Source organism: Balaenoptera musculus, chromosome X, assembly GCF_009873245.2.
Source record: "Balaenoptera musculus isolate JJ_BM4_2016_0621 chromosome X, mBalMus1.pri.v3, whole genome shotgun sequence".
Classification (NCBI taxonomy): domain Eukaryota; kingdom Metazoa; phylum Chordata; class Mammalia; order Artiodactyla; family Balaenopteridae; genus Balaenoptera; species Balaenoptera musculus.
This window is the reverse complement of record NC_045806.1, coordinates 85,452,667-85,479,600: the sequence shown is the minus strand read 5'-3', so window position 1 is coordinate 85,479,600 and position 26,934 is coordinate 85,452,667. Positions and strand designations below refer to the sequence as shown.

General features: G+C 40.7%; 3 protein-coding genes across 4 annotated transcripts in view; 2 read left to right on the top strand and 1 right to left on the bottom strand.

Moving 5' to 3' along the window:
- The window catches only part of LOC118888426 (nuclear RNA export factor 2-like), a 295,223-nt gene that overhangs the window by 15,229 nt on the left and 253,060 nt on the right, over positions 1-26,934 (bottom strand). The window lies entirely within an intron of this gene.
- Positions 11,370-12,286, top strand: LOC118888428 (40S ribosomal protein SA-like). Its single transcript, XM_036839405.1, is given in 1 exon segment — positions 11,370-12,286. A coding segment is annotated over 1 exon segment (888 nt). The 5' UTR covers positions 11,370-11,393; the 3' UTR covers positions 12,282-12,286.
- BEX4 (brain expressed X-linked 4) lies at positions 25,270-26,815 on the top strand. 2 transcript variants are annotated; one of them, XM_036839411.1, is made up of 3 exons: positions 25,270-25,412; positions 25,811-25,888; positions 26,223-26,815. In XM_036839411.1, exon 3 carries the CDS (start codon positions 26,228-26,230, stop codon positions 26,588-26,590), a length of 363 nt encoding a protein of 120 aa, XP_036695306.1. In that variant the 5' UTR covers positions 25,270-25,412; positions 25,811-25,888; positions 26,223-26,227; the 3' UTR covers positions 26,591-26,815. The 2 variants fall into 2 exon arrangements, with proteins under 2 accessions (XP_036695306.1, XP_036695305.1); XM_036839410.1 differs by lacking the exon at positions 25,270-25,412 and adding an exon at positions 25,432-25,556.

Here is a 26,934-nt window from a genome sequence, read left to right as displayed (position 1 = left end):
CACTCTGTTTGACAGACTCTAGGTCCATCCACCTCACTACAAATAACTCAATTTCATTTCTTTTTATGGCTGAGTAATATTCCATTGTATATATGTGCCACATCTTCTTTATCCATTCATCTGTTGATGGACACTTAGGTTGCTTCCATGTCCTGGCTGTTGTAAATAGAGCTTCAATGAATATTTTGGTACATGACTCTTTTTGAATTATGGTTTTCTCAGGATATATGCCCAGTAGTGGGATTGCTGGGTTGTATGGTAGTTCTAGTTTTAGTTTTTTAAGCAACCTCCATACTGTTCTCCATAGTGGCTGTATCAATTTACATTCCCACCAACGGTGCAAGAGAGTTCCCTTCTCTCCACACCCTCTCCATCAATTATTGTTTGTAGATTTTTTGATGATGGCCATTCTGACCGGTGTGAGATGATATCTTATTGTAGTTTTGATTTACATTTCTCTAATGATTAATGATGTTGAGCATTCTTTCATGTGTTTGTTGGCAATCTGTATATCTTCTTCGGAGAAATATCTGTTTAGGTCATCTGCCCATTTTTGGATTGGGTTGTTTGTTTTTTTGATATTGAGCTGCATAGCTAGTGGGAAGCAGCCACATAGAACAGGGAGATCAGCTCAGTGCTTTGTGACCACCTAGAGGGGTGGGATAAGGAGGGTGGGAGGGAGGGAGATGCAAGAGGGAAGAGATATGGGGACATATGTATATGTATAACTGATTCACTTTGTTATAAAGCAGAAACTAACACACCATTGTAAAGCAATTATACTCCAATAAAGATGTTAAAAAAAAGTATATATAATTGAGCTTCCATCAATACCCTGTTGAGAAATATTTGCCTTTTGAAAGGGCTCAATATTTTAAGCTAATGGGATAATCTTTAATGGAGTAATTTGAGGCCTAGAATAGGTAAGTGGGAGGTAATTTAGGCTAGATTATTTGAAATTATAGCATTTAGGTACACAGTGGTATGTTTAGCTTAACAATATGTTCTCTGAAAAAATATGTGCATGCATGTACACACACACACTCATATATGTATTATAAATTCAGTGATAAAAAGATATGCAGCACGCTATTTACAAATAATACAATATAAAATCTTCTTTATTATAAATTCATATAGCCAATTGATTCTCACAAAAGGCTTTCATTGATTTTGGTGCAATGTTTGTATCCATAAACAGACAGTGATGAACAAGTATAATTCCTACATGAATGCTGATTGGTATTTTTGTTTATGTTAATTAGTTTTATAAAAGTGAAACAATAAAGATGTATGTTGGAAACTACTATGTTCACTAGTTTTTCAATGACTAGTGATTTCTTTGCTGAACTGTGTAATAGTTTCAGATCACGGGAGACTATTCCTCCAATTTATAATAATTTTAAATTGTTACAATTTGTAGCAAATTATACCTATAGACCCACACACACACACACACAAAAACCATATCACTGAGATATTGCTTTTAACAGAAAAGAAAAGCTATATATCGTTTCTCAATGGAAATGAATTAGCGGCTGTAAGAATATCATTGGCAAAACCAAGTAGAAATACACGTTTCTCAAAAATAATTTATGTTCTCAAAATTAGTTTCCTTTTAACTCATTACAATTAAAATCTGCATTACAACGTGTTTGCCAATAGGTAACAAACTATAGTAATTGAGGTAAGAATTAAGATGCTTTCATTCATACTCATGGATACTTTGAGCAAAACCCTTGAATCTGATTAATTTGGTGATGCATCAAAACCCAGTTTGACAAAAAGATAACCTACTGAGTGCGAGAAAAATATTTTCAAATGATATGACCAATAAAGGGTTAATATCCAAAACATATAAACAGCTCATACAACTCAATAGCAAAAAACCAAACAAACTGATTACAAAATAGGCAGAAGACCTGAATAGACATGTTTCCAAAGAAGACATACAGATAGCCAACAGGTCATGGAAAGATGCTCAACATTGCTAATCATCAGACAAATGAACATCAAAACCACAATGAGATATCACCTCACACTTGTCAGAATGGCTATCATCAAAAATTCTACAAATAACAAATGGTGAGGATGTAAAGAAAAGGGAACACTTGTACACTGTTGTTGGGAATGTAAGTTGGTGCAGACACTATGGAAAACAGTATGGAGGCTCCTCAAAAAACTAAAAATAGAACTCCCATATGATCTAGCAATTCCACTCCTGGGTCTATCTCCAAAGAAAACAAAAACACTTATTGGAAAAGATATGTGCACCCCAATGTTCACAGCAGCCTTATTTATAATAGTCAAGATATGGAAGCAACCTAAGTGTCCATCAACAGTTGAATGGTTACTGAAGATGTGGTATATATATAATGGAATGTCATCCAGCTATAAAAAATAATGAAATCTTGTCATTTGCAACAACATAGATGGACTCGGAACATATTATGCTTATCAACATAAATTAGACAAAGACAAATACTGTATGATATCACTTATGTGTGGAATCTAAAATATAAAATGAACTAGTGAATTTAACAAAAAAGAAACAGACTCACAGATACAGAGAACAAACTAGTGGTTACCAGTGGGTAACCATTACCTTATAGCACAGTGGTGCCCAATTTTGCTCACTAAGTGGGCAGAGGGAAGGGAGGAGGGGCAAGATAGGGGTAGGGAGTTAAGAGGTACAAAATACTATGTATACAATAAAAAAGCTACGAGGATATATTGTACAGCACAGGGAAACATAGCCATTATTTTATAATAACTTTAAATGGAGTATAATCTATAAAAATGTTGAATCACTATGTTGTACACCTGAAACTGATATAAATCAACTATATGATTATGCTTGCAAAAATACTAGTGGCCTTTAAACACATCACAATATCAAAATTAGGTAACATTTGTTTTGGCCCAGGCAACATTTATTCATAAAACTATTATGTGGCATTTTCATCCCTATTGTACAGATGAAATAGATAAGAAACTAAAAGGTTAAGTACTTTGCGTAAGCTCGCAAACTTAAAAAGGGGCCCATCAAGGATTTTGAATCCAAATAACAAGGATCCACAGCCCATGAATATATAAGGTGATAGAACTTGAGACATGGAAGCACACAGATATTATCAAGTTTCAGCCAGAGAAACCCACACTGACACACACTTACATGTACAGATCCATTGTCAAAAATTGTAATCAGATTCTTTTCTGTATGAATCAGTATTCTTTGAATACATTTCCAAAACAATAAAACTATAACTACTTTATCTGTGAAAGTATTTTGTGTTTTCAAATTTTTATCAATAAATTTTTCTGTTTATAGAATTTTAAGCAATATAGAACTGTACATGTATAAAATTAAATTACCCTGAATCTCCCTCCTGCCTGACTCCTGTCTCCTGACCCAAAGGTGTCTATTATCAACAGACGGGTGCATGTTCTCCAGATGTGTTTCTCTATAGGTGAATTATTATCATAGTCACAGATACACTAAAATATTTATTCATACATATATTTTTTTCAATATTGGAATCACCTTATTCATATTTTGCAACTTGCTTTTTTGCATCAAAAATAGTATCTCTTTATGTTTTAATTTGTATTTCATTAGCTGTGTTTTTAAATGTTTCTAAGACATGTATATTGCTCTTTGAATGAATTCTGTTTATATTTATATTAGTTATCTATTGGTGAAAAATAAATTACTCAAAAATTTAGATGTTTAAAATAACAAATATATAATACTACACAATTTCTTTGGATCAAGAATCAGGGAGAAGCTAAAGTGGAAGGCTCTGGCTCAGGGTCTCTCACAAGGCTGCAATCAAGGCAAAGGTAGCTGGTTACTGGCAGGTCTCAGGGCCTCACTACTTCTGGCCAGAGACATGGGTTCCTTGTTACTTGGGTAGCTCACAATATGGTAGCTGGCTTCTCTCAGAATGAGCATGAGACCAACAAGGAAGACACAGCCTTTTTGTAACCTTGTCTCAAAATTGAACCCCATCTCTTCTCATATATTCTAGCCATTAAAGGAAGTCACTAACTCCAGCCCACACACAATAGGCCAAATTATATAAGGAAGTGAATGCCAGAAGGCGAAGATCATTAGAGACTGTTTTAGGGGTTGCCTACCACAACATCATTAGATTATCTGTTTATATTGGTTCCTGGGAATGCTTCAGTATCATGATAATTCACTTCATATAATTTTCAAGTATTTACTCCAGCCTTGTCAAGCAAGTTTTAATGATTATTTTGTAATACAGTCTTTTAAATTTTAATATTATAATTTAAGAGTAATATGGCTCATTATATTTAAAAAATTGATACCCTGGGCAGCATGAAATATGAGCACTGAAAGAAACTAGGATTAGGACATGTCCTGGTGGCTTCAGGACACAATAGGAGAAGCTTTAGTGAAGTCCAGGTTACACTACTAAGCAGGCATTAACAAAGCAGTTTCCCCCTTTTATCTAACTTCTCCAAACTTCCTATACTCTGATGTAAACAGTGGATTTAATAATAGTTTACTCAAATAAATGTGAAGATTAAAGGATATATAATTTAGAGTTCCACTTGCATAAAATAGTTTTGTCAACATTAATATCCTACTCTTCAGACCACCTATCCTAGAGGAAGCACCTGTTCTGACTGAGACCTTGTCTACCACCTTAAAACCAGTCAATTCACTTGGTCCCCATTCACAGGTGTCTTGGCCCCAGGGACAGGATTTCATTACTGTCATCGTCATCATCATCACCAAGAGGGGTTTTTGAGTGAGTGCCCATAGGGGAGTGTAAAATGACCAGTCCTTAAGGCCTGGTAGCCTATCACCTACATAAGAGATCGCTGGGTATACACAATGTATCTCAACTTAACTTCATTATTACTCCCTCAAGGAGGCTCTTTAGACAGTTTTTCTTTGCCAACACTTCACTGCATAGAATGTGAAATTTTAATACCATAGATGTAGTTTATATCTGTTTATGTACTGTGGACCTTTGGAGGGCCACAAACCATTGTAATGTCTACTTCCTTCCCCTATTCTCAAGAACCAATTTTCAGATTCTTGGTGGGAGGTCATATTGGCTTCACTGAGGATGAATGGAAAATTGTGATGGAGACAAAACCTGGAACACCATCCCTGCCCATTATGTGGTGTGTCATTCAGGAATGCTTGCTTAGCCTCTGTTAGCCTGCTCTTTTTCATCTGTAAAAGGGCACCCATGATGCTTTCCTTACAGGACTATAGGGAGGAGTAAACAGGGAACCCTCCACAGAGTATATGGCACATTGTAGGACTTCAAGAAATGTGAGACATGGCCCACTTTTCTCCTCCCTCCTAGAAAGTGATGACTGTTATCTAAGCCTCCCCCTGTTGAGCCTTCAGGTAGCTGTAGCCACTACCTTTGCCTTGACTGCAGCCTTGTGAGAGACCCTGAGACATATCTGCCATAGAAATCACCTGGAAACATGGCAGTCAGAAATAGCACATATTCACACTTCCGTAATAAAGGAGGTTTGGGGCCATTTCTGTGTTGCAGGATGGCTTTGCTGAGGAATCCAGGGTGTGGTAAGAAGATCATCAAACCATTTTCTTTAATTCCTCATCATTTTATGTCCCTTTATTTTACCTTTTAGATTGATATTGGAAAAGCAGTTTCCCACTGAGCCCCCAGATGAAGGGAGTGCAGATAAAGGGGAGGCAGGAATCACAAACCCTTGACTTTGACACCAGGCCCATTACCCTCTACAGGACCATGAACTAGGATTTCATCTGCACCATCAGCTTCTTCAAAGAGAGGGGATGGGGAGCGAGTATTACCTCAGTGGGCACAGTTTAGAAACATGTAAAACTACAAGTTTTAAGTTCTAGAAGGTCATCATCTGTCGAGGAGACTGTTGGATGCCCTTTGGGGAGGGTAGGAGGTAGATCCCATTCCTGTTCCTTAAAAGATGACTCTGGGGCTTCCCTGGTGGTGCAGTGGTTGAGAATCTGCCTGCCAATGCAGGGGACACGGGTTCGAGCCCTGGTCTGGGAAGATCCCACATGCCACGGAGCAACTGGGCCCGTGAGCCACAATTACTGAGCCTGCGCGTCTGGAGCCTGTGCTCCGCAACAAGAGAGGCCGCGATGGTGAGAGGCCCGCGCACCGCGATGAAGGGTGGTCCCCACTTGCCGCAACTAGAGAAAGCCCTCACACAGAAACGAAGACTCAACACAGTCATAAATAAATAAATAAAAGAACGTGAATTTCTTTAAAAAAAAAAAAAAAAAGATGACTCTGGAAGATTGATCTTCCATTAGTGAATGAGTCTGTCATCTGTCAATGGGAATAATGATGCCATCCTCCCAGAGTTGTTGTGAGAATAATGTAAGGTATATAATTGTGTGCATGTTTCAGCTATAAATATATAAGTACTATCATAGAGCTAGTTCCCTTTAGCAACCTTTTTTAAATCTGAAAATAGTTTTCTTTTGAGATTTCTCTAGTAAGGTGACTGTGGGGCTGCTTTGATATGACTCCATGCTGCCCTGACCATTCTTTCACGTATTTCCTGGGGCATAGGTGCCCAAGAAGTTCGGCAGCCAGTGTCCAAGAATGCAGCAGCTGATGGGGACCTCACTATTTCTTCTCTCATAGATATTGCCAATGTCTCTGCAAAGAGGTTGTAACAATCTGTCCTCCACCACCAGTGAATGGAGTTATTGTAGCCCCACATTTTCCACTTAAAGAGGATGCAGCATAAACATAAAGTCACTGATCAGATTTTCTTTTCAAATTCTGGTATTATTTCAGGATATATTCTGAGGCACAAATGTGAAATATGTCATTTATAGGGAAATATAACAAAGAAAGATTAAAATGATCTAACGTTCTAGTACCAGGATATCAGATTAGCAAATAATAAAAACGTAAAACCCATCATGGACTCAGATCTGCAAAAACAGGTGCTCTTGTCTTGTGGTTGTTTGTGCTAAATACTAATAAGATTGTAAAGGTCAACTAAACAGTAAATATTAAAAATATTCAATGTCCATACTCTTTGACAAAGAAGTCCCACTTGTGGGATCTTGTCTTCCTGAGGCAGCCGGGTGAGACCCCTGCCATCATGACCCATCTGTCCACACTGTTCAGGGTTGAACCATCAACACAGATGACTCAATGTCTTCAGGCCCCCTGACTCCTTGATTCAAAGGAGAAAATCTCTCTTACTGCTGGTTGCCCAGCCTTGATGAACCATCCACAGAACCACCACAAGCATTGATATGGAGCAGTGCTAGGTCCCTGATCCTGGAGGGACATGTAGATCTCTGACCTCATCCCAGTGTGGGAGAAATCTCCCTTCTTCTCCCTCTCCAGGCTCTCAGAAGCCCTCCGCTCTGTAGCAGGTGGAAACAGCCCAATCCTTACTGTAAGTTTAAGGTTTTACAAAAGATGGAAGAAACACAGGTGTCAGACAGCTTCTGCTCCAAACCCTGTCACAAACTTCCCTGGAGGCAAGGGGAAGGGGCATCAAGCCTGGCTCCCTGCTGCAGGGAAGGTAAACACAGGGAGAACAGAGATGACCACCTCAGCAGTATGTATCCTGATACATTTTGTACAGATCTGTCACCAGCAACTAAAGGTGCCCAGGTTGCCGGTTATATCCATAGCTATGGCAGTGGGCTTGGGGAGAAACCTCTTTGCCACCTGTTTCTGGTGAGGAGCCAATGCTTTCTTGTCATATACATCGTGAAGACAAGACAGCCATACCTCACCACCAGCACCTTGGTTCTCCTCCACAAAGCCTTCTTTGTGTCGGGTTGCCTGATAAAATCAGGACACCCAATTAAATTTGAATTCCAGAGAACCAAGAGATAATTTTTAGCATAAGTATGTCAAATGCAATGTGATTTTGTTTATCTGAAATCGAAATTTAACTTGGTGTCTTTTATTTTTATTTGCTAAATCTGGACACCCTGGGGTAGGAGACTGTGAATCTAAGTTTAACAGCCCCAGTTGAGCCCCCCAATCAGCACCAATCATCCACGTGAGTACACCTTCTTGGATGTCCTAGCCGAATTAAGCCTCCAGATGACTGTGACCTAAAGTGACAGAGACGATGTGGAGCAGAAAAACACTCAGCTGAGTCAACATACTGAATCCTGAGAGATAATAAATGACTATTATTTGGGGGACTTTATTAAGTAGAAATGGATATCCAAAACATGCATTTGGGGTGTACTTTTTTTCTGTGGTCTGTAATCATTGGAAAGGATAGGGATTCACTGATTCCTGAAGCCTTGGTAGGACTTCATTATAGTTTCGGCTATAGATTGCATATAGCTTTATATGTGGGTATCGATTTCTGAACATTTCTATTCCTTCTTGAAGGGATTTCCACAGGAAATTTTCATGACATATGATTTTCACCCTACTTTTGGAATTTAGAACCTAATTCCAATCCCCCTCCACAAGAGGAGCCTCCAATGCAATCTCCTGTGTTAAGGAACTGAGAGGTTGTTGCTACAACTGGCTCCATGAACCACATGGAACACCATACCCTCAGAACGTTGCTTGGTGAGTAATAGAACAAGGGGTGTTTACTCACTTTGAAAAGTGATTCTCAAAGATTGTTTCCTGAAACACTCTCCTGCTACAGGGATAACCTTTGGCAAGGAAGTTACTTTCCTTGAGCACATATAGACAGAGCTTCTTCACCAGCAGCAAATAGCTCTGTATTATAGTCTTTGGCCTTTATGACTGTCTCATGAAGCACTTTAGTTGGTCAAGTCAGTATGATTCTGGGGTTCATTAAAAAAGAAGCCCAATTGCCTGCAAATCTAAGTCATTTTCTCCAATATCACCTTTATAAGTAATAGAATCGATGTTTTGTTCTTTTTATTCTTTTGTCATAGTTCTTGAGTTAGAGCCCAGATGTGGATAAAGGGTGTGTTTGGGGGACCCCTTAAAGACACAAGCATTTTGTAACGGATCATAGGAAAAGTTGGGGAGCCAGCAAGACTCAGAAAAGGGGAGAAGAGCTGTGGATCTATTGTTAGACCCACCCCTGAGAGCAGAGTAAACATGTGCTCTATAAAGGCAGCTTGCTTCAAGAATTTTGAAGGGAAAGGGTCTGGGCTGTGTGTTCCTCCTTCCAAAGTCACTCATCAGATAAGTGATTCCCACAATAGAGAAGTGAATTACAGAGAGGCTAGAAGTATTTTGGTCATGGATGTCCCTCCTCATGGAAGAAAATATCAGGAATGGAGAATAAGAATTTCCCCAAGAGAAACCAGTTGTCTGGGGAATTGACTAGGTTTCTTTCTGCCTATTAAATGACTATATTTTTCTAGGCCTGCCTCCCTGAAGCACCTCTGAATGTTTCTTTAAATGACTTAATAAATATATAAATAAATAAATGACTTTTTTCCGACTTCTTAGATCATTGAGTCACACGATTATAGACATTCTCTTAATGTTCTACCACAGATGACGAACTTCTGTTAGCCCTCTGAGGGCTAGCTCATCTCCAAGAATCCTAGGATACTTCCCTGGGTCTCTGTACACTGAGAATAACTCCGCCCTTGTCTCTTTAAAGCAAACATATTCCTGACAACAGGGACTTTTTTTTTTTCCATCAACCTGGGCGGAGTTCGCCAATTTTCCGGATCCCAGTCTAGTGCCTCTAATTAGTATGCTTTCTCTGGTGGTAGCCAGAGCTAAGGTCCTCTGCTTTCACTGAAATCCAGGGAGTGGAGGAGTGTGCAAGAGGCATTTCCGGTGTGGGGGATTAGCCTGCGCATCGCGGTTGCCGTGGAAACCTGACGTCAGTGAGGCGACCGTGACGACTTTTCTGCAGAGACTGACGTGACCTGACGAGTAGCACAGGTCCCGCCTTCAGGTGTTTGGGACTCAGCTGAGGGTGTGCGTCCCGGCGGTGGCGGCTGGACCGCCCTAGGGTGTGGGGAGACAAAGGGATCCGCTTCCAAGTCGCCTCCTTCCCTCTTTGGGGCTAGGTGCCTCCGCTGTCTCATAGGTAAAGCCATTGGGGTCCCGCCCGGCCCCAGTGGGTGCGGTGTCCTGCTCCAGGGGTGTCCTGGAGCCACTTTCCTTCTAAAGGCAGGGGCGCGGGAGGTGAGACAGGTAACGACTCTAAGCCTCAGCTTTCCCCTCTGTAAAATGGGGATAAGAATGCTTTCCCCCTGGTGGCGCAGTGGTTGAGAATCTGCCTGCCAATGCAGGGGACACGGGTTCGAGCCCTGGTCTGGGAAGATCCCACATGATGAGGAGCGGCTGGGCCCGTGAGCCACAACTACTGAGCCTGCGCGTCTGAAGCTTGTGCTCCGCAACAAGAGAGGCCACGACAGTGAGAGGCCCACACACCGCAACGAAGAGTGGCTCCACGCTCGCCGCAACTAGAGAAAGCCCTCGCACAGAAACGAAGACCCAACACAGCTAAAAATAAATAAATAAATTAATTAATTTAAAAAATTGATTTGTTTAAAAAAAAAAAAAAGAATGCTTTCCCCACAGGATCGCTGTGAACATTCAGTGATAACACATGAGTAAGCCTATAGTCCTGTGGTTATTGTGGGATCATGAATGTTTGGCCACTTCTTATTTATTATCAACTTCGTTGTTGGGGGAGAGATGAGGAAAGGAAAAGAAAAAGCCCCTGGTGAGAAACCCATTGTAACATCTGGTAGTTAGGATCACTGCCCAGTTGTTTCACTGTCTATGTCACTAACCCAGTGCCTAGCACGGTGCAGGGCACACAGTTACCAGTAAAGCATGGTAATTGCTGGATCTGTCTCTCCCTGTGCAGCTTCTCATGCCGGTGGCCTTGGTCACATCAGGTGTCTGAAGGGGGCAGGTTCTGAGCATCTGTGTCCTGATGGCTGCTGGAGCTTCTACTCCAGATTCAAGGGCAGCAGTCCTCAGGAAACCACAACACTTCACTTCCTGGTGGAATATGACGCCTGGCTCTAGTGAGTTCATAGATCTGGACAAAAGCATGTTATGAAATAGCTCCTGTGAGATTCTAGCCTAAAAGTAGAGAAGCTACTTTGATCTCATCATGGGAAAGAGGTTTAGCAGGTGGAATGTCATTCCATCAGCAGCTACTTGCTTTGTAGTAGTCCTGAGGCCCATCTTAGAAATGCCTTATTTGTGCAAAAGCAATGAATTCTATAGCTTGAGGGAGCTACTTGATGTTTAATATGCATTTGCAATAAGTTTACATATATATTTTCTAACTGTGTAAATAATAGTCAGTGATTCCCATGTATGTCTCAGATGGGTATTGAAATATGCAACTGCCTTTTCCGTGCCAGCCAGACAGGGGTCCATACGGCGTTGTTCTGTATTCCCATTGTAACTTAAAGGGAAACTTTCACAATGTCCGGAGCCCTTGATGTCCTGCAAATGAAGGAGAAGGATGTTCTCAAATTCCTTGCAGCAGAAACCCACTTAGGTGGCACCAACCTTGACTTCCAAATGGAACAGTACATCTACAAAAGGAAAAGTGATGGCATCTACATCATAAATCTGAAGGGAACCTGGGAGAAGCTTCTGTTGGAAGCTCGTGCCATTGTTGCCACTGAAAACCCAGCTGATGTCAGTGTCATATCCTCCAGGAATACTGGCCAGCGAGCTGGGCTGAAGTTTGCTGCTGCCACTGGAGCCCCTCCTATTGCTGGCCGGTTCACTCCTGGAACCTTCACTAACCAGATCCAGGCAGCGTTCCAGGAGCCAAGACTTCTAGTGGTTACTGATCCCAGGGCTGACCACCAGCCTCTCACAGGGGCCTCTTAAGCTAACCTGCCTACCATTGCTCCGTGTAACGCAGACTCTCCTCTGCGATATGTGGACATTGCCATCCCATGCAACAACAAGGGAGCTCACTCAGTGGGTCTGATGTGGTGGATGCTTGCCCGGGAAGTTCTGCACATGCGTGGCACCATCTCCCGTGAACACCTATGGGAGGTCATGCCTGATCTCTACTTCTACAGAGATCCTGAAGAGATTGAAAACGAAGAGCAAGCGGCAGCTGAGAAGGCTGTGGCCAAGGAGGAATTTCAGAGTGAATGGACTGCTCCAGCTCCTGAGTTCACTGCTACTCAGCCTGAGGTGGTGGACTGGTCCGAAGGTGTGCAGGTGCCCTCTGTGCCTATTAAGCAGTTCCCCCCTGAAGACTGGAGTGCTCAGCCTGCCACTGAAGACTGGTCTGCAGCTCCCACTGCTCAGGCCATTGAGTGGGTAGGAACAACCACTGAGTGGTCTTAAACTGTTCTTCCACAAACTCTTAAAACGGAAATAGGTTGACGGAAAATAAACAGTTTCTAAAAAAAAAAAGAAAAAACAAAAGAAATATGCTACGTTGTTTTTCCTAGCAATCTGTGATTGTACCATGGATTCTTCCCTGCTCACCACATTTTTATCCATTGTGTAACGAAATGTTTAAATGCCAAAAAGTTTCCAAGTGTTAGTATAAAATGTCAGTTATGAGGATTTAGTATTTTGAAAAATAATAATTACTCTAGAGCTTCCCTATTATAATAATATTCAGCCATGTCCCCTAAAATAACCGGATATTCTAAAATATGATTATTTTCCAAGAAATAATATTTTTAGTCTGTACTTCAGAAGGACATGTGCATCAACTTTCACTAAATATTTCAACATACCTCATTGCAAAAGATGATTTCTATTTTGGTAATATGTGGTGTAGACGAATTTGGTGAGACATGGTGTGGACCTATTAATATGATAAGAGCATATTGATGGGTATTGTTCTCCTGGTTATTTTAATTGCATCAAAGACTTAGAAAAATATATTTTAAATGCTTTATTGACCTATGATTGACATACAATACATTGCACACATTTGAAGTGTATGCTTTAATAAGGTTTTGTATATGTCTACATCATGAAACCAACACTACAGTGGAGATAATGAACTTCCTCGTGCCCCTTTGTAATCTCCCACCCACCTGCCTCTGGCCTCCAACTTCCTCCCCTGGACCTTTCCTGTTCCCAGGCAACCACTGAACTTCTGTCACTATTAATTAATTTCATTGTGATTTTATGTAAATAAAATTGTATAGAATGTACTTTTTTCCTAGCTTCTTTCATTCAGCCTATTTCTAGATTTATCCATTTGTTGCCTGTATAGATAGTTTCTTTTTATTGCTGAGTAGTATTCTATTATACAGATATATCACAGTTTGTTTTATCCATTAACCTGGTGAGGGATATGAGGTTGTTTCCAACATGAAGCTCTTTTAAATAAAACTGGTATGAACATTTGGGTTTAAGTCTTTACAGGGACACATGCTTTCTTTCTGTGGGGTAAATACTTAGGGGTTCAATGGCTGGAGCATATGGTAGATGTAAGATTAATGTTGTAAGAAATTACCAAACTGGTTCTGAAGTGGTTATACCATTTTTCATTCCCATCAGCAGAGTATGAGGGTTTGATCCTCCACAATATCGTCAGTGCTTAGCATAGTCAGCATTTTTAATTTTGGCCTTTCTCATAGGGGTGTAGTGATATCTCACTGTAATTTTAATTTACATTTCCATATTGACGAATAATGTTGATCACCTTTTCATGTACCCATTTGCCATTTATATAATTTCTTAGGTGAAGTGTTGGTTCAAATCAGTCACATGCCAGAGAGGTCATACACAAAACAGACCTGGAAAGTAGAAAGGAATTAGCAAACAGTTTGGTGAGTCACTGTAATAAGAGTAGGAAAAAAAAGAAAATCATGGCTTTTCCTTTGCAAAATGTAGTCAATGTTGATAGATACTCCCCTGGTGGTCAGATCTAGAAGTGTAGCTCTGAAAGTCTCAAGGCAGCAGGCAATGGAAGGGGAAGGGAGGGAGGAAAGGGTACGAAATAACCGGCCCACAGTCTTCAAAAATGTCGAGGTCATAAAAGTCAAGACAAAACGGAGGAACTTTGCTAGACTGTGGAAAACTAAAGAGACACCACAGTACAAGATTCTGTCCTGGATTCTTTGCTATGAAGGACATCGTTAAGACAACTGGCAAAACTTGAACAGGGTCTGAGGATTAGCTTGTGATAAATTTTATTAGTGATAATTTCCTGTTTTTGATGGTTGTCTTCTGGTTATATAGGAGAATGGTCTTGTCTGTAAGACATACACTCTAAAGTATTTGGGAGCTATGGGGCATCGTGTTGGCAACTTGCTCTCATATGGTCCAGGGAAGGGGATGGGGCAGGGGATTCTTTGTTTTATACTGGCAAATTTTCTGTAAGTTTGTGATTTGTTTTTAACAACAACCAAAAACAAGGAGCATGTATTGTTTTCATCAGAAACATGGGCTCATTTATATAGATAAGGGCTGAAAGGAACTCCTTTGGGTTTTATAACAATGATGCCATTGGTGACCTTGTTGAGAGCAGATTCAGCTGAATGGAGAGGCAATAGACAGGGGTGGGTTGAGGAATGACAGGGAGGTTAGAAAGCGGAGACAGTGAATGTAGTTCCCCCTGCTTTGAGAAGTTTTTTGTTTATGAAAATGAGAGGAGAGAGGGGAGGATGTGGCTTAGGAATATTGATTTGTAGGGAAGGATTTTTGGTATATTTGTTTAGCTATTCATTGGAAGGAGAAACATAAGCCAGTTCGTATTAATGTTGAAAAGGAAAGGCCTTGTAAAGAAAATAGAGGGTTCAAGGTCTAAAAGTTGATGAAGATAAGAAATGCTCAGCCTTTAGTTTTTCTGACTCTTCTGCATTGCCAGGACAGTGTGCAAACACTGAATTCAGTATTTTCAGGTGGCTGGGTGTGGAGGATGTTCTCCTACAAGAAGGTCTTTCTATAAAGCTCTTCAAATAACGTACAATATATATAAATTATACATACACCAAATTACAGTAATGGATATTTCCAGGGTTGTGGCGAAATATAGATGTTATATACACTTCCGTGTTGTTCGAATTTACCTTACATCCAAGATTTACTACTTATGTAACTATAATAAAAATAACATTTTAAAACAGGAGGTTTGAATTTGGTCTTAAATTTATTTGCAAGTTTTTTGTTGTACAGAGAGATTTACTTTTCTGAAAATATGTCCATAATTAATAGTGAAGGGGCTGGGGAGGAAGCAAATTAGAAACTATGTATAGCATCATCCCAAATTTTACTCATCAGACAGGATCCGTCTGTCATGAGGCTCAGAGACTGCACAGGTAATAGCAGTGGAAGCACAGGGTCTTGTGCCACATTTCACATCTAGAAAAGTCCATCAAGTGGGTTTAAGGGAACCCCTGGTCCTCCCTCATCCCCACCTAATCTGTTGTCCTCAACTGTGAGGTTCAAGTTGCAATTCTCCCTACCAGCTGGTGAAGACCTCTACTTTCTCAATTTTCTCCAAGCATATAATATTTTTTTAGCAAGGAAAGAAAACCAAAGCAATAAAGATTTTTGTTTGTTTAAATAGGCTTTATTTTGTAGAGCAGTTTTAGGTTCAAGGAAATATTGAGCAGAAAGTACAGAGAGTTCCCATGTACCCCTTGCTCCCACAAACCCACACAATTCCCCCCCCACTGTCAATATCCCACCTCAGAGTGCTACATTTGTTACAATCAATAAACCTATATCTATACACCCTTTATCACCCAAAGTCCATATTTCACGTTGTCAAAAGTATAAACATTTTAAAAAATAATTTTTACAAAGCAGGTTCTAAAACTGGAAGTATGAAACAAGCCTCTATCTCATATACAATTAGGAAAAGGTTGTAAAGATGTATGATCACTGCCAGAGGCTGATCATTCCAAAATTGACATTTCATTCATCCTTTCACTACATATTTATGAGCAACCTCTATGTGCCAGGCACTGGCAACCTGTATTCAAACTCCCATTTCACACCTCTCTCTGTTCAGCCCTAAACTTGTCCATACAACTGCCTACTTAGTGGCCCTGTCCTTTACAACTGCAAGATTCTAGCAGAGTTTTCACATCGAATAAGTTTACACAAACCCAACACTGAGCCCTAGAAGGTGACTGACTATCTGCGTGCTAGTGTAGATTGAGAAAAATCAGGGTTAGAATCCCTGTAATGCCTCTTACCAAGCTATGTGGCCTTGAAAATTGTTACGAAATACTTGCACTATTCCTTAAGTGGTATAGTGTTTTATGAATATATCTATGTACGTATGTATGAGTTTCCAGCTGTTATGTGCCTAAGCATGAAATGTCTGAGTCTTAGGATATGAATAAGCTCTACTTGAAATTATAAAATTGTTCCCCCAAATGTTTGCACCTTTTTAAACTGCCACCAGCAGTGGGTGAAAATTCTCAATTTATACATCATACTCCTAACAAAAAAATACAACCAAAAACAAACCAGAACTTTGGTATTTAGAGAATTTTAAAATAAGTCTTCCTCAACTGATGACTCTGAAATATTGCTTTCTGTTGTTTTCACCTCCATTTCCCTAATTACTGATACAATTAACCACCTTTTCTGATATTTATTGTTTTTTATGCATTAAGAATATTAAACCTTCACTGGTTAATGGCCTCATTCTTTTGTCATGACCTTCTTGAGAAAATACTGTGTGCCAGGCAATGCCAGTCAAAATCATCAGAGAAGGAGATGGGCTTTGAGCTAAATCATACAGGAAGCGTAGGATAGTGAGAGGAAGTGGAATACATATATGGACATTCCTGGCTATGCACAGGGCATGGAAGAGGAAATGTACCCAATGTGCTTGGGGCACACAGCCAGGAGACAGTCTGATATGGCTGAAGTGCAGCCTACACGGAGGGATGGGGCGGTTGATGAGGAGCTCTGACTCACTTTGCAGCATCCAGAAACTACTAAGTGGCCATCTTTAGCCCTTATGAAAACAGAGCAGAAAGGGACCTTAGCAGTTACCTAGTCCAGCAACTTCAGTTTGCAGAGAGAGTAATGAGACTCAGAAAGAGTAAAGTAGAACATGGCCACCATGCATGTGTTAGGCACCTAATGGGATCAAGGTATGCAGGCTCCAATTCACATTTCATTCCAGACTTCTTACATGAGCTCTAATCCTGTGTATCTATCAGAAATCTTGAAATGGAGGAAGATAAATATTAGTACAAATCCCCTGGTAACCTGTACCACTCAGCATGGATTCCCCTACCCAAAAAAGCATAAACTCAATCATTCCTCATCCTTGCAAGGCTACCATCTAAAAGAGAAGTCTAAGTGGGAGAGTGGCGAGACTATGGTCACTAGAGTCAGACAACCCTTGGTGAGAAGATCTCCTCAGCCTTTTACTAACTGTGGGGCCTGGGAATGATATTTAACTGCTCTGACCCTCAGCCTTCCTCATTTTTAAACCACCAGTGTTGGGCACCTAGTGGGACACTTCAGGAGATGCCAATTTGCTTCCCACTTTGACTCTTCCCTTCTTAAAAGAGGTGTCCTGGACATGAACTGAAAAGCTTGACTACTAGAGGGAATACTTGAAAATGTAACAGAATAAAGGGATATGCATACAAATTCATTACCTGCCCACATGAGTTTCTGTGCCAGTTTGTTATGTTAGAATTGGCTGCCTGATGGAGTCCTGGAGAAAGAATGTTATTATAGGGACTTCCCTGGTGGCGCAGTGGTTAAGAATCCGCCTGCCAATGCAGCGTATATGGGTTCGATCCCTGGTCCGGGAAGATCCCACATGTCACGGAGCAACTAAGCCCGTTTGCCACAGCTACTGAGCCAGCGCTCTAGAGCCCATGCTCTGCAACAAGAGAAGCCGCTGCAATGAGAAACCTGCACACCGCAATGAAGAATAGCCCCAGCTCGCTGCAACTAGAGAAAGCCCGTGCGCAGAAACAAAGACCCAACACAGCCAAAAAAAATAAAAATAAAAATAAATAAATAAAATAAATTTTAAAAAAGGAATGTCATTATATCATTTCCATTTAATTGAAGGATCTCCAGTCGAGTCTAGGATAGGAGAAGAAAATCTCCCCCACCCCTCTATTTCATAAGCTCTCCAGTTGTCTTATTTTGACTTCTAGATTTAACATCAGAAAAGTTTGTGAACTTTGATCTTGAGGCACAGAAGCTGATAAGGAAGCACACAGTGTGATATTGACTTGGCTAAGTAGAACACTGAAATGAGAGTCAGGGGTTCCCATCATAAAGGCACTTTGGAGAGGTCACTCCCACCAGCCGCATTGATTAAACAAGATAAAAATATTGAGTTCTCCTAGCCACTCAGGAATGTTACCACTCAGAATACCAGGACAAGGGACTTCCCTGGTGGTCCAGCAGTTAAGACTCTGTGCTCCCAATGCAGGGGGCCCAGGTTTGATCTCTGGTCAGGGAACTAGATCCTGCATGCCACAACTAAAACCTGGAGCAGCCAAATAAATAAATATATTTTAAAAAAAAAGAATACCAGGACAAAATCATCATCACCTTCTGGATACAAAATACTCATTTGATGTTTTGTGTATTAAGTCAATTTATGAATAATTTACAGGAGTGAAAAAAAAAGGGATAACAGAGGACAACTAAATCAGAACATTTAACAAGAATTTAAACATATCAAACCCAAATTTTATTCCTCACTTTCCTGGCTTTGAAGATAGGTATACACAAAATAGGCATCATCCTGTGAATGTAACTTACTCATCAACTCTCATGCCTGAATCTGGAATATATACATCTTGTAGATACTGATTCTTCACTTCTATCTCACTTATATCCCCAATAAATTCTGTCTTATCACTACTTCTGGTTCATCTTGTACTTAAATCATCAAAACAAAACTTTTCAAAACTTTGACAGCTCATAATTTCATTTAAGGGAAGACAGCCATCGTCTTTGCTCCATAGTTGCAAAACATTTTCATTTTTAGATTGATGAACACCAATTAGAATGATGAATCCAATGATTTTTTTCCACTTATACATGATCTATTTCCTTCTAATTACCTGATTTCAGCAGTTGTCTACTTAGAAACTTATTGATTAAATATTGGACATATATTAAATATACAATATCATAAAGATGACAGAAAGTTTCCCCATGTCCTTTGAGCAAAACACGGCATTTCTAGTTCTTGTCACAACATATTGTATGACTAGTGTCAAACTGATTGTGAACACCATTTATCATTTTGGTCCTTAGAAGTACATTGTTCACTGGTTGATTTTTGAGTTTGAGAAAGTTCATCTAAGACACTGTCGTTTGAAGACTCACAGTTTGATATTGCTGTCACTGTACTTTCGTCTTCTGATCTAATAACCATAAAATGAATTCCTCTCTCAATTTCCATCATATGGGAAGAAAATGGAAAAAAAAATCTCACCTGTGTTCAATGAAAGCTGGATTAAATAAATGCAAAGATGGAGTCTTTTGACTTCTTTTATACCTTCTTGAAAGATAGTGTAATACTTTGGACAATGCAGTAAAAAACTAAATGGTGATGTGATATGACTTGTTTCAGTATTGCGTCATTCTTAATGTAAGCTAGTCCATCATTCTTGCATTATCTCATTTTTTTTAGTCTTTTTAGTATAGCTGGGAATTAGCTAATAATAAAATAATTCTTAGGATGATGAATAGCTGAATGTCTCAAGATATAGAAAAAATAAGATCAATAAGATCCCATATGTTAATTTTACAAAAGGGCCCAGTTGTCCCACGTGGTGTGTGCAAGGTAGAATGCACACACCATCTCTATTATTATTATCTCTATTTAAAAATAAGAGATAATATTCTCCTCATTCTTAGGAAGATTTCTAGGAAAGAATAGAAAACATAAAATAGCAATCCTTAAAAGTACTTAGAAATGCTCAAAGAAAAGCTCAAAAACAAAAATTGGGTGCAGTGGACCCTGATAGTTTACCAAGAGTTAAATGAGGTCCCATCTGGAAAAGCAATCTGAGGTCCTAGATGAACACTGTGCTTCCCAGTAATTACACCAGCAGTCAAAATGATGATATCATAGAACTCTGCATAATAGGTAACAGACTAATGGTATAGAAACAATTTCCCCTAGGAAAACACCATTTTTTAAATTGAAGTACAGTTGATTTACAATATTGTGTTAGTTTCAGGTGTACAGCAAAGTGATTCCATTATATATGTACATATATATATATTCTTTTTCAGATTCTTTTCCATTATAGTTTATTACAAGATATTGAATATAGTTCCCTGTGCTATATAGTACACCCTTGTTGTTTACCTATTTTATATATGGTAGTTTGCATCTGTTAATCCTATACTCCCAATTTATCTCTTCCCCCACTTTCCCCTTTGGTAACCATAAGTATGTCTTCTATGTCTGTGAGTCTGTTTCTGTTTTGTAAATAAGTTCATTTGTACTATTTTTTAGATTCCACATGTAAGTGATATCATACAATATATGTCTTTCTCTGTCTGACTTACTTCACTTAGTATGATAATCTCTAGGTCCATCCATGTTGCTGCAAATGGCATTATTTCATTCATTATTTCATTCATTTTATGGCTGAGTAATATTCCATTATATATATATATATATATACACATATATATACATATATACATATATATATATTATATATATATATATATACACATATATATACATATATGTGTATATATATATATCACATCTTCTTTATCCATTCATCTGTTGATGGACATTTAGGTTGCTTCCATGTCTTGACTGTTGTAAATAGTGCTGCTATGAACATTCGGGTGCATGTATCTTTTTGAATTAGAGTTTTTGTCTTTTCTGGATATATATCCAGGAGTGGGATTGCTGGATCATATGATAACTCTATTTTTAGTTTTTTAAGAAACCTCCATACTGTTCTCCATAGTGGCTGCACCAATTTACATTCCTAACAACAGTGTAGGAGGGTTCCCTTTTCTCCACACCATCTCCAGCATTTATTATTTGTAGACTTTTTGATTATGGCCATTCTAACCAGTGTGAGGTGATACCTCGTTGTAGTTTTAATTTGCATTTCTCTAATGATTAGCAATATTGAGCATCTTTTCATGTGCCTGTTGGCCATCTGTATGTCTTCTTTAGAGAAATGTCTATTTAGGTCTTCTACCCATTTTTTGATTCGGCTGTTTGTTTTGATATGGAGTTGTATGAGCTGTTAGCATATTTTGGAAATTAATCCTTTGTTGGTTGCATCATTTGCAAATATTTTCTCCCAGTCTGTAGGTTGTCTTTTGGTTTTGTTTATGGTTTCCTTTGCTGTGCAAAAGTTTATGTTTGATTAGGTCCCATTTGTTTATTTTTGCTTTTATTTCTTTTGCCTTGGGAGACTGACCTAAGAAAATATTGCTACGATTTATGTCTGAGAATGAGGAAAACAGCATTTTAAAAGGTATTTGTTGGTCTAAGCATGAAGCACAGGCCACTTTTATAAGAATCAGCTGGGCTCTTGTTAAAATTGCAACTTTTAAGACCTTACCCTAGACCTTTCCCTGGAGTTTGAGGCTCAGGAATCTGTATTTTGAACAATTTCTCTGGTAGATTCTGATGTTCACTATAGTTTGAGAACTGCTGGATAGCAAATGTCCAAGATTTCTTTAAATATTTTGCATACTGTGATCTCTGATTCCAATGTCAATTGGTTTTGCCATTCAACTTTAATTATGTTTCTGTTTTGGTGTATCTGGTAGATAACAATTGAGACATGCAGCACTTGTTTACTGAGTCCTTAAGACAGGAAAGGCCCTTCCCCTTATGGGGTTTACATTCTCTTTTGGATACACATAAAATAAAAAATAACTAATGTAATTTCAATGGGTGAAGAATGCCATGAAGAAAATAAAAAAGAGAAATGGGATCAAAAATAACATTTATGGAGAAGGCAGTCAAGGATTTCCAGGGCCACCAAGTTTGACAACTTCAAAGACCATCACTTACTTTGACTACACCGTACATGATGATCCCTGGAGCTGTGCCATACTTTGTCACTAGAGAAAGCCATGCTATGGACGTGACTTTTCAGCTGAGACTTGGATGATAAGAAAGAGCTGAGTGTGTGAAGAACCTTTGATATTAGCCTAAGGAACAGCACACTCTGAAGTGGGAGTGAGTATGACTTGTTCCAGAAAAAGACAAAAACCAGTGTGGGAGCCTGGTGGGAAAAGTGGGGAGAGTTGTGAGAGACAAAGCAGAAAGAAAGCTATTGTAAGATATGGGAAAAAAACTCAGGCCTAGCAGGCAATTTTACCACATTTCCATAGTCAGTATACTTTTTCAATATCTGAGACCACTGGGGCACAACATCTATTCTGTGCACAAACCTTCAACACTCTCTCACACCTCAACATTCTCAACTGCTCTTTTGGCTTCTTGCTTCTTTGGAAAAATAAATGCTATCACAGAAGAGATTGTCTATATGTCCCCCAGCACCAAACATACCAATTTATCTGCCTCAGCACCTATGCTCCCTACTTTCCCTGCAGTGACAAATCTTCCTATGGTAGCCCTTCTCCTTGCAATGGATCACCTACTCCAGGACTCTGATTGTGTGATTATCCCCATTTTCCCTTGAGCCAGCAATATTCCTCTTTCTACTAGATGAGTGAATATATGCATGAATGAACAAACAGGTGAACTCATGAAAGATTTGAGAGTTGGGTTGGGGGTATAGAGGGAAGTGTTAGTGTGATTCTCAGATGTTTCACCTGATTATCTGTGTGACAGGTAGTGATATTAACTGGGATGAGCAACACGTAATGGATCCTTTCTGGAGGGAACATGATGGGCCATCCTGATTTCTCAGTACTTTTGTATACCCAAGTGGGAATGTTAAGAATGCAGCAAGATATTTAGATCAGAGACTGAGCTAGAGAGGGAAATGCAGGAATCATATGTGGATGGACAGCAATTGAAGATATAAGTATAGATGAGATGGCTGCCAAAGGAGAGAACATGGCATGAAAGGGAAAGGTGGGCATGTGCTTTACAAGCCTGAGGAGACCCAAAGCTTTCACCTCTGGCTGTCCTTCAGACTCAGGCAAGTAGGAAGTGAAAACTAATGCAGAGTTGTAAATGGCCTGGCTAAGACTGAATGAGTTCCCCAGCAAGGACCAATCTGCAAAGACTGGGAGAATGTTTCTTCTTTTTTCTTCTTTAACTTTTATTGACTCCAGGTATTTAAAGTAACTGTCAAAACATCAGCTGACCACTAAGCTTAGGCAACAGACTTTAATGGACACACATGATAAAGAATACAGACTTTACAAAAATAGTTTTAAAAAATCACTAAACAAACAATCAACCACAAACCACAACAGCCAGCAACAACAAATCTTGGGGAGAGGGAAGAATATGATTCCCAGAGGCACCACATAGTAATATTCAAAATGTCCAGTTTCAATAACAAAAAATTATGAGGCAAGCAAATAAAGTACAGCTTATTCACAGGAAAAAAATTAATAGAAACTGTCTCTCAAAACTGTAAATCAGGGCTTCCCTGGTGGTGCAGTGGTTAAGAATCCGCCTGCCAGTGCAGGGGACACGGGTTTGAGCCCCAGTCCGGGAAGATCCCACATGCCGCGGAGCAACTAAGCCTGTGCACCACAACTACTGAGCCTGCACTCTAGAGCCCACGAGCCACAACTACTGACCCTGCACGCCACAACTACTGAGGCCCACGTGCCTAGAGCCCGTGCTCCGCCACAAGAGAAGCCACCGCAATGAGAAGCCTGCACACCTCAATCAAGAGTAGCCCCTGCTTGCCCCAACTAGAGAAAGCCCGTGCGCAGCAACGAAGACCCAACGCAGCCAAAAATAAAATAAATAAATTTATATATATTAAAAAAAGACTTTAAATCAACTGCCTTTAATATGAGCAAAATGGTAAAGGAAAAAGAGCTAAAATAAACCAGGTGAATGATGTTTCGCCAAATAGGGGATATCAATAAACAGGAAGAAATTATATAAAAAAAAACCAATAGAAATTCTGGAGCTGAAAAGTACAGTAGCTGAAATGAAAAATTCAGTAGCAAGGTTCAACATCAGATGTAGACAGTCAGCAGAAAGAATCAGGGAACTTTAAGATAAGTCTATTGAAATTACCCAGTCTGAGGAGCAAAAAGAAAAAGGAGAAAGAGAGAAAGAAGAAAGATTATTTGAAGAAATGATAGGTAAAACTTTTAAAATTTAAGGACAGTCACAAATACACACATCCAAGAAGCTCAACAAATTTAAAGCAGGATACACTCACCAAGACACATTACAGTCAAATTCTCAAAACCAAAGACAAAGAGAGTATCCTGAAAGCAGCAGTAGGCATCAGGTTTTATTTGGACCCTGGTCCAGGCAAACTGTTAAAAATAACTATAACAGAATTGGGAACTTGAACACGGATTGGACATAAAATGGTACTAATGGATGATTAATTGTTAGGTGTGATAATGGTATTATGATTGTCAGTAAAAAAGAGTCCTTGTAGATGTGCACTTTGAAATACTTATGCACAAAGTGATATTATATCTGGGATTTGCTTCAAAAATAATCTCTAAGGGTGGGAAGTGGGTAAGGATATAGATGAAATAAGATCGACCATGAGTTGTTTCAGTACACTTCCAGTTGTTATGTACACTGGGTGATGAGTACATTGCCTTTCATTATACTATTCTATTTTTGCATGTTTGAAATTTTTCCATAACAAAAGATAATGTAAACTATAAATAGAAGGAATTTTTAATCAAAAATAGGAACAAAACAATAAAGTGTTAAGAATAATTAGAAACAATTCCATCTCCTTGATTCATTTCCTGTTGCCCCCACCATGCATTTGTGTCTAGAGAAAACGAGAAAACGGTGGGCATTGGTAACAAAGAGGACAACAGTTTGGGGGTGGGGTGTTTGAGGCACCTTGCTCATCATAGATATTCTTGCATTAATTTTGTTTTTTTAGAATATTGCATTAAAGTGCGATTTATCTTCAGTACAGAGGGGTTTTGCATACCCTAAAATGTTACGCCTGAATCCTGGCAGGTGGAGGGGTGTATCCTGAGAGCAGAGGAGGGCAAAGGCAAGTCCCCAGAAGAGCAGTGGGAATGGCCAGTGGCCCCCTGGGAAGATACTGCCCTTCCACGGCCGTTAGAGAAAGGCCCAGGAACACACAAAGAAAGGAGAGCTTTGGGGCCCAGGCCGGTGCCTGGACAAGTGACACGGGGGACAGGGGGAGGTGCGCACGGCCGGCTCTGCGCGACCCCGTGGGGCAGGAGAGGGCGTGGCAAGGGCGTAGCGTCCCGCGGTGACGGAGGCCCCACGTGAACGGCCAGCGCCGACTGGCGCTCGCCCCGCTCTAGTGGTAGACCAAGCTGTTGCTCGCTGCCTTCTCGGTCCCTGCGGGAGTGCGAGCTGGGGGCGGCCCCCAAGAGTACGAGGCGCGGGGGCAGCAGGTAAGGGACCCGGAGGGGGGTCCGCAGAGGTGGCGTTGGCGAGCGGACACGGCCTGCGGACCCCTCCCTGGGGGTCCGGTTGCCCCGGGGCGGAGACCGCAGCCCCCATGCCCCCTGCGGCCTGGCGTTTGGCCACAGAAAACGGTAGGCCTTCTCTGGGGGCGGGCCGCGCGGCCCTGAGGCGACGGCCTGCTTCTCGCAACACAGCGAGCTTTTCCGACGCCCCCGCCCCGCCCCCCTTCTTCTCGGGGTAGAAAATGGTGGTCGGCGCGGGGGTGGCTGAGGATGGGAGCGGGGGACGCTGGGTGGGGGTGGCCGGGGGTGGGAGATGCGGGGCCGAGAAGGGGCCGAGCGTCCGGATGCAGCAGCCCCCCTTCCCCCACCCTTACTCTCTGCAGGTCTGCGAGTGGAAGTGTCGCGGCGGCGCACTTGCAGCAAGAATCGGGAGAAGCAGGAGACCGCGAGGATAGGCCCAGGTCGGTGCGGGGGACAGTGGGCAGGTGGGGGGAACGTGTGGATAGCCCTAAGACCCCCCCAAATGCTCCCCCCTACCCCGTCCTCCATTTTGGTGCCTGCAGAGACGTGGGCATGGATAGGCAGGGAAAATGGTGGGTTTGGGGCGAGGGAGGGGGGAGAGCTTGGACTGGGGGCCCCCTAGAGGGCGTAGGGAGTCTCTCAGGTGGGAAAACGAAAATTTGAAGAGCCTTTACATCCGGGGCTGGAAGTCTTGAGAGGTGCTTAGTAGGGCCTCTGTCCTCGGTGCTGATCAGTCCACCCAGAAAATAGTCCCTTCTCTCTTTTGTCTCGTAGGAGCAATGGCGTCCAAAGAGGAACAAGCAGTAAAAAATCTCAACATGGAAAATACCCAACAGGAAAACGAAGGGGGGGACCAGGCCCCTTTGCAGCATGGAGAGGAATCACGCGATTTGGGAGGGGGTAGAGGCCAGAAGCCTGGAGGAAATGTCAGGCTGGGACGTGTTAGACGACTTGTCCCTAATTTTCGATGGGCCATACCCAGCAGGCATATTGATCACAGTGAAGTGGGGGATGATGTAGAAAAGCACGCAGGGCAGATGATGGAAATCAGGAGGAAGACTAAGAAGCAGCAAATGAGGCATCATGTGCGCTACCAAACTCCGGAACCTGACAATCATTATGAGTTTTGCCTTATACCTTGAATCCTAAGATTTTTCCCTGAGGTCAGTAATGTGGCCTCTGCTCTACATGCTTGTAGTTTTTGTGATTTACTTTTTCTGTAAACCTTTTGGTGTTTCCACTTACCAGTTTCTAATTGAATATTGCTTTGTCTCTGTAAAACTTTCTGTCAGCAGGGCAATTTCATCCAGTTAAGGAAAAATTATTCTTTTCATAATATGAAATTAATAAAGCAGTTTAAAAAGCAATCTTCCTGTGACACACCAGTGTTTATTTTTTGTTAATGTTACCTTTCCTTTCCTAGCTCCCTGGACTCAAAATCTCAGTTGTCTTTGACTATTTTTTCTTGTCCTCAACCAACCAGGAA

Coding starts and splice junctions, on each gene's coding strand:
- BEX4 (XM_036839410.1), top strand. CDS start 25,520: ATGCCCCCTGCGGCCTGGCGTTTGGCCACAGAAAACG. Junction 25,557..25,810: donor GCGTTTGGCCACAGAAAACG/GTAGGCCTTCTC, acceptor TACTCTCTGCAG/GTCTGCGAGTGGAAGTGTCG. Junction 25,889..26,222: donor GACCGCGAGGATAGGCCCAG/GTCGGTGCGGGG, acceptor TTTGTCTCGTAG/GAGCAATGGCGTCCAAAGAG.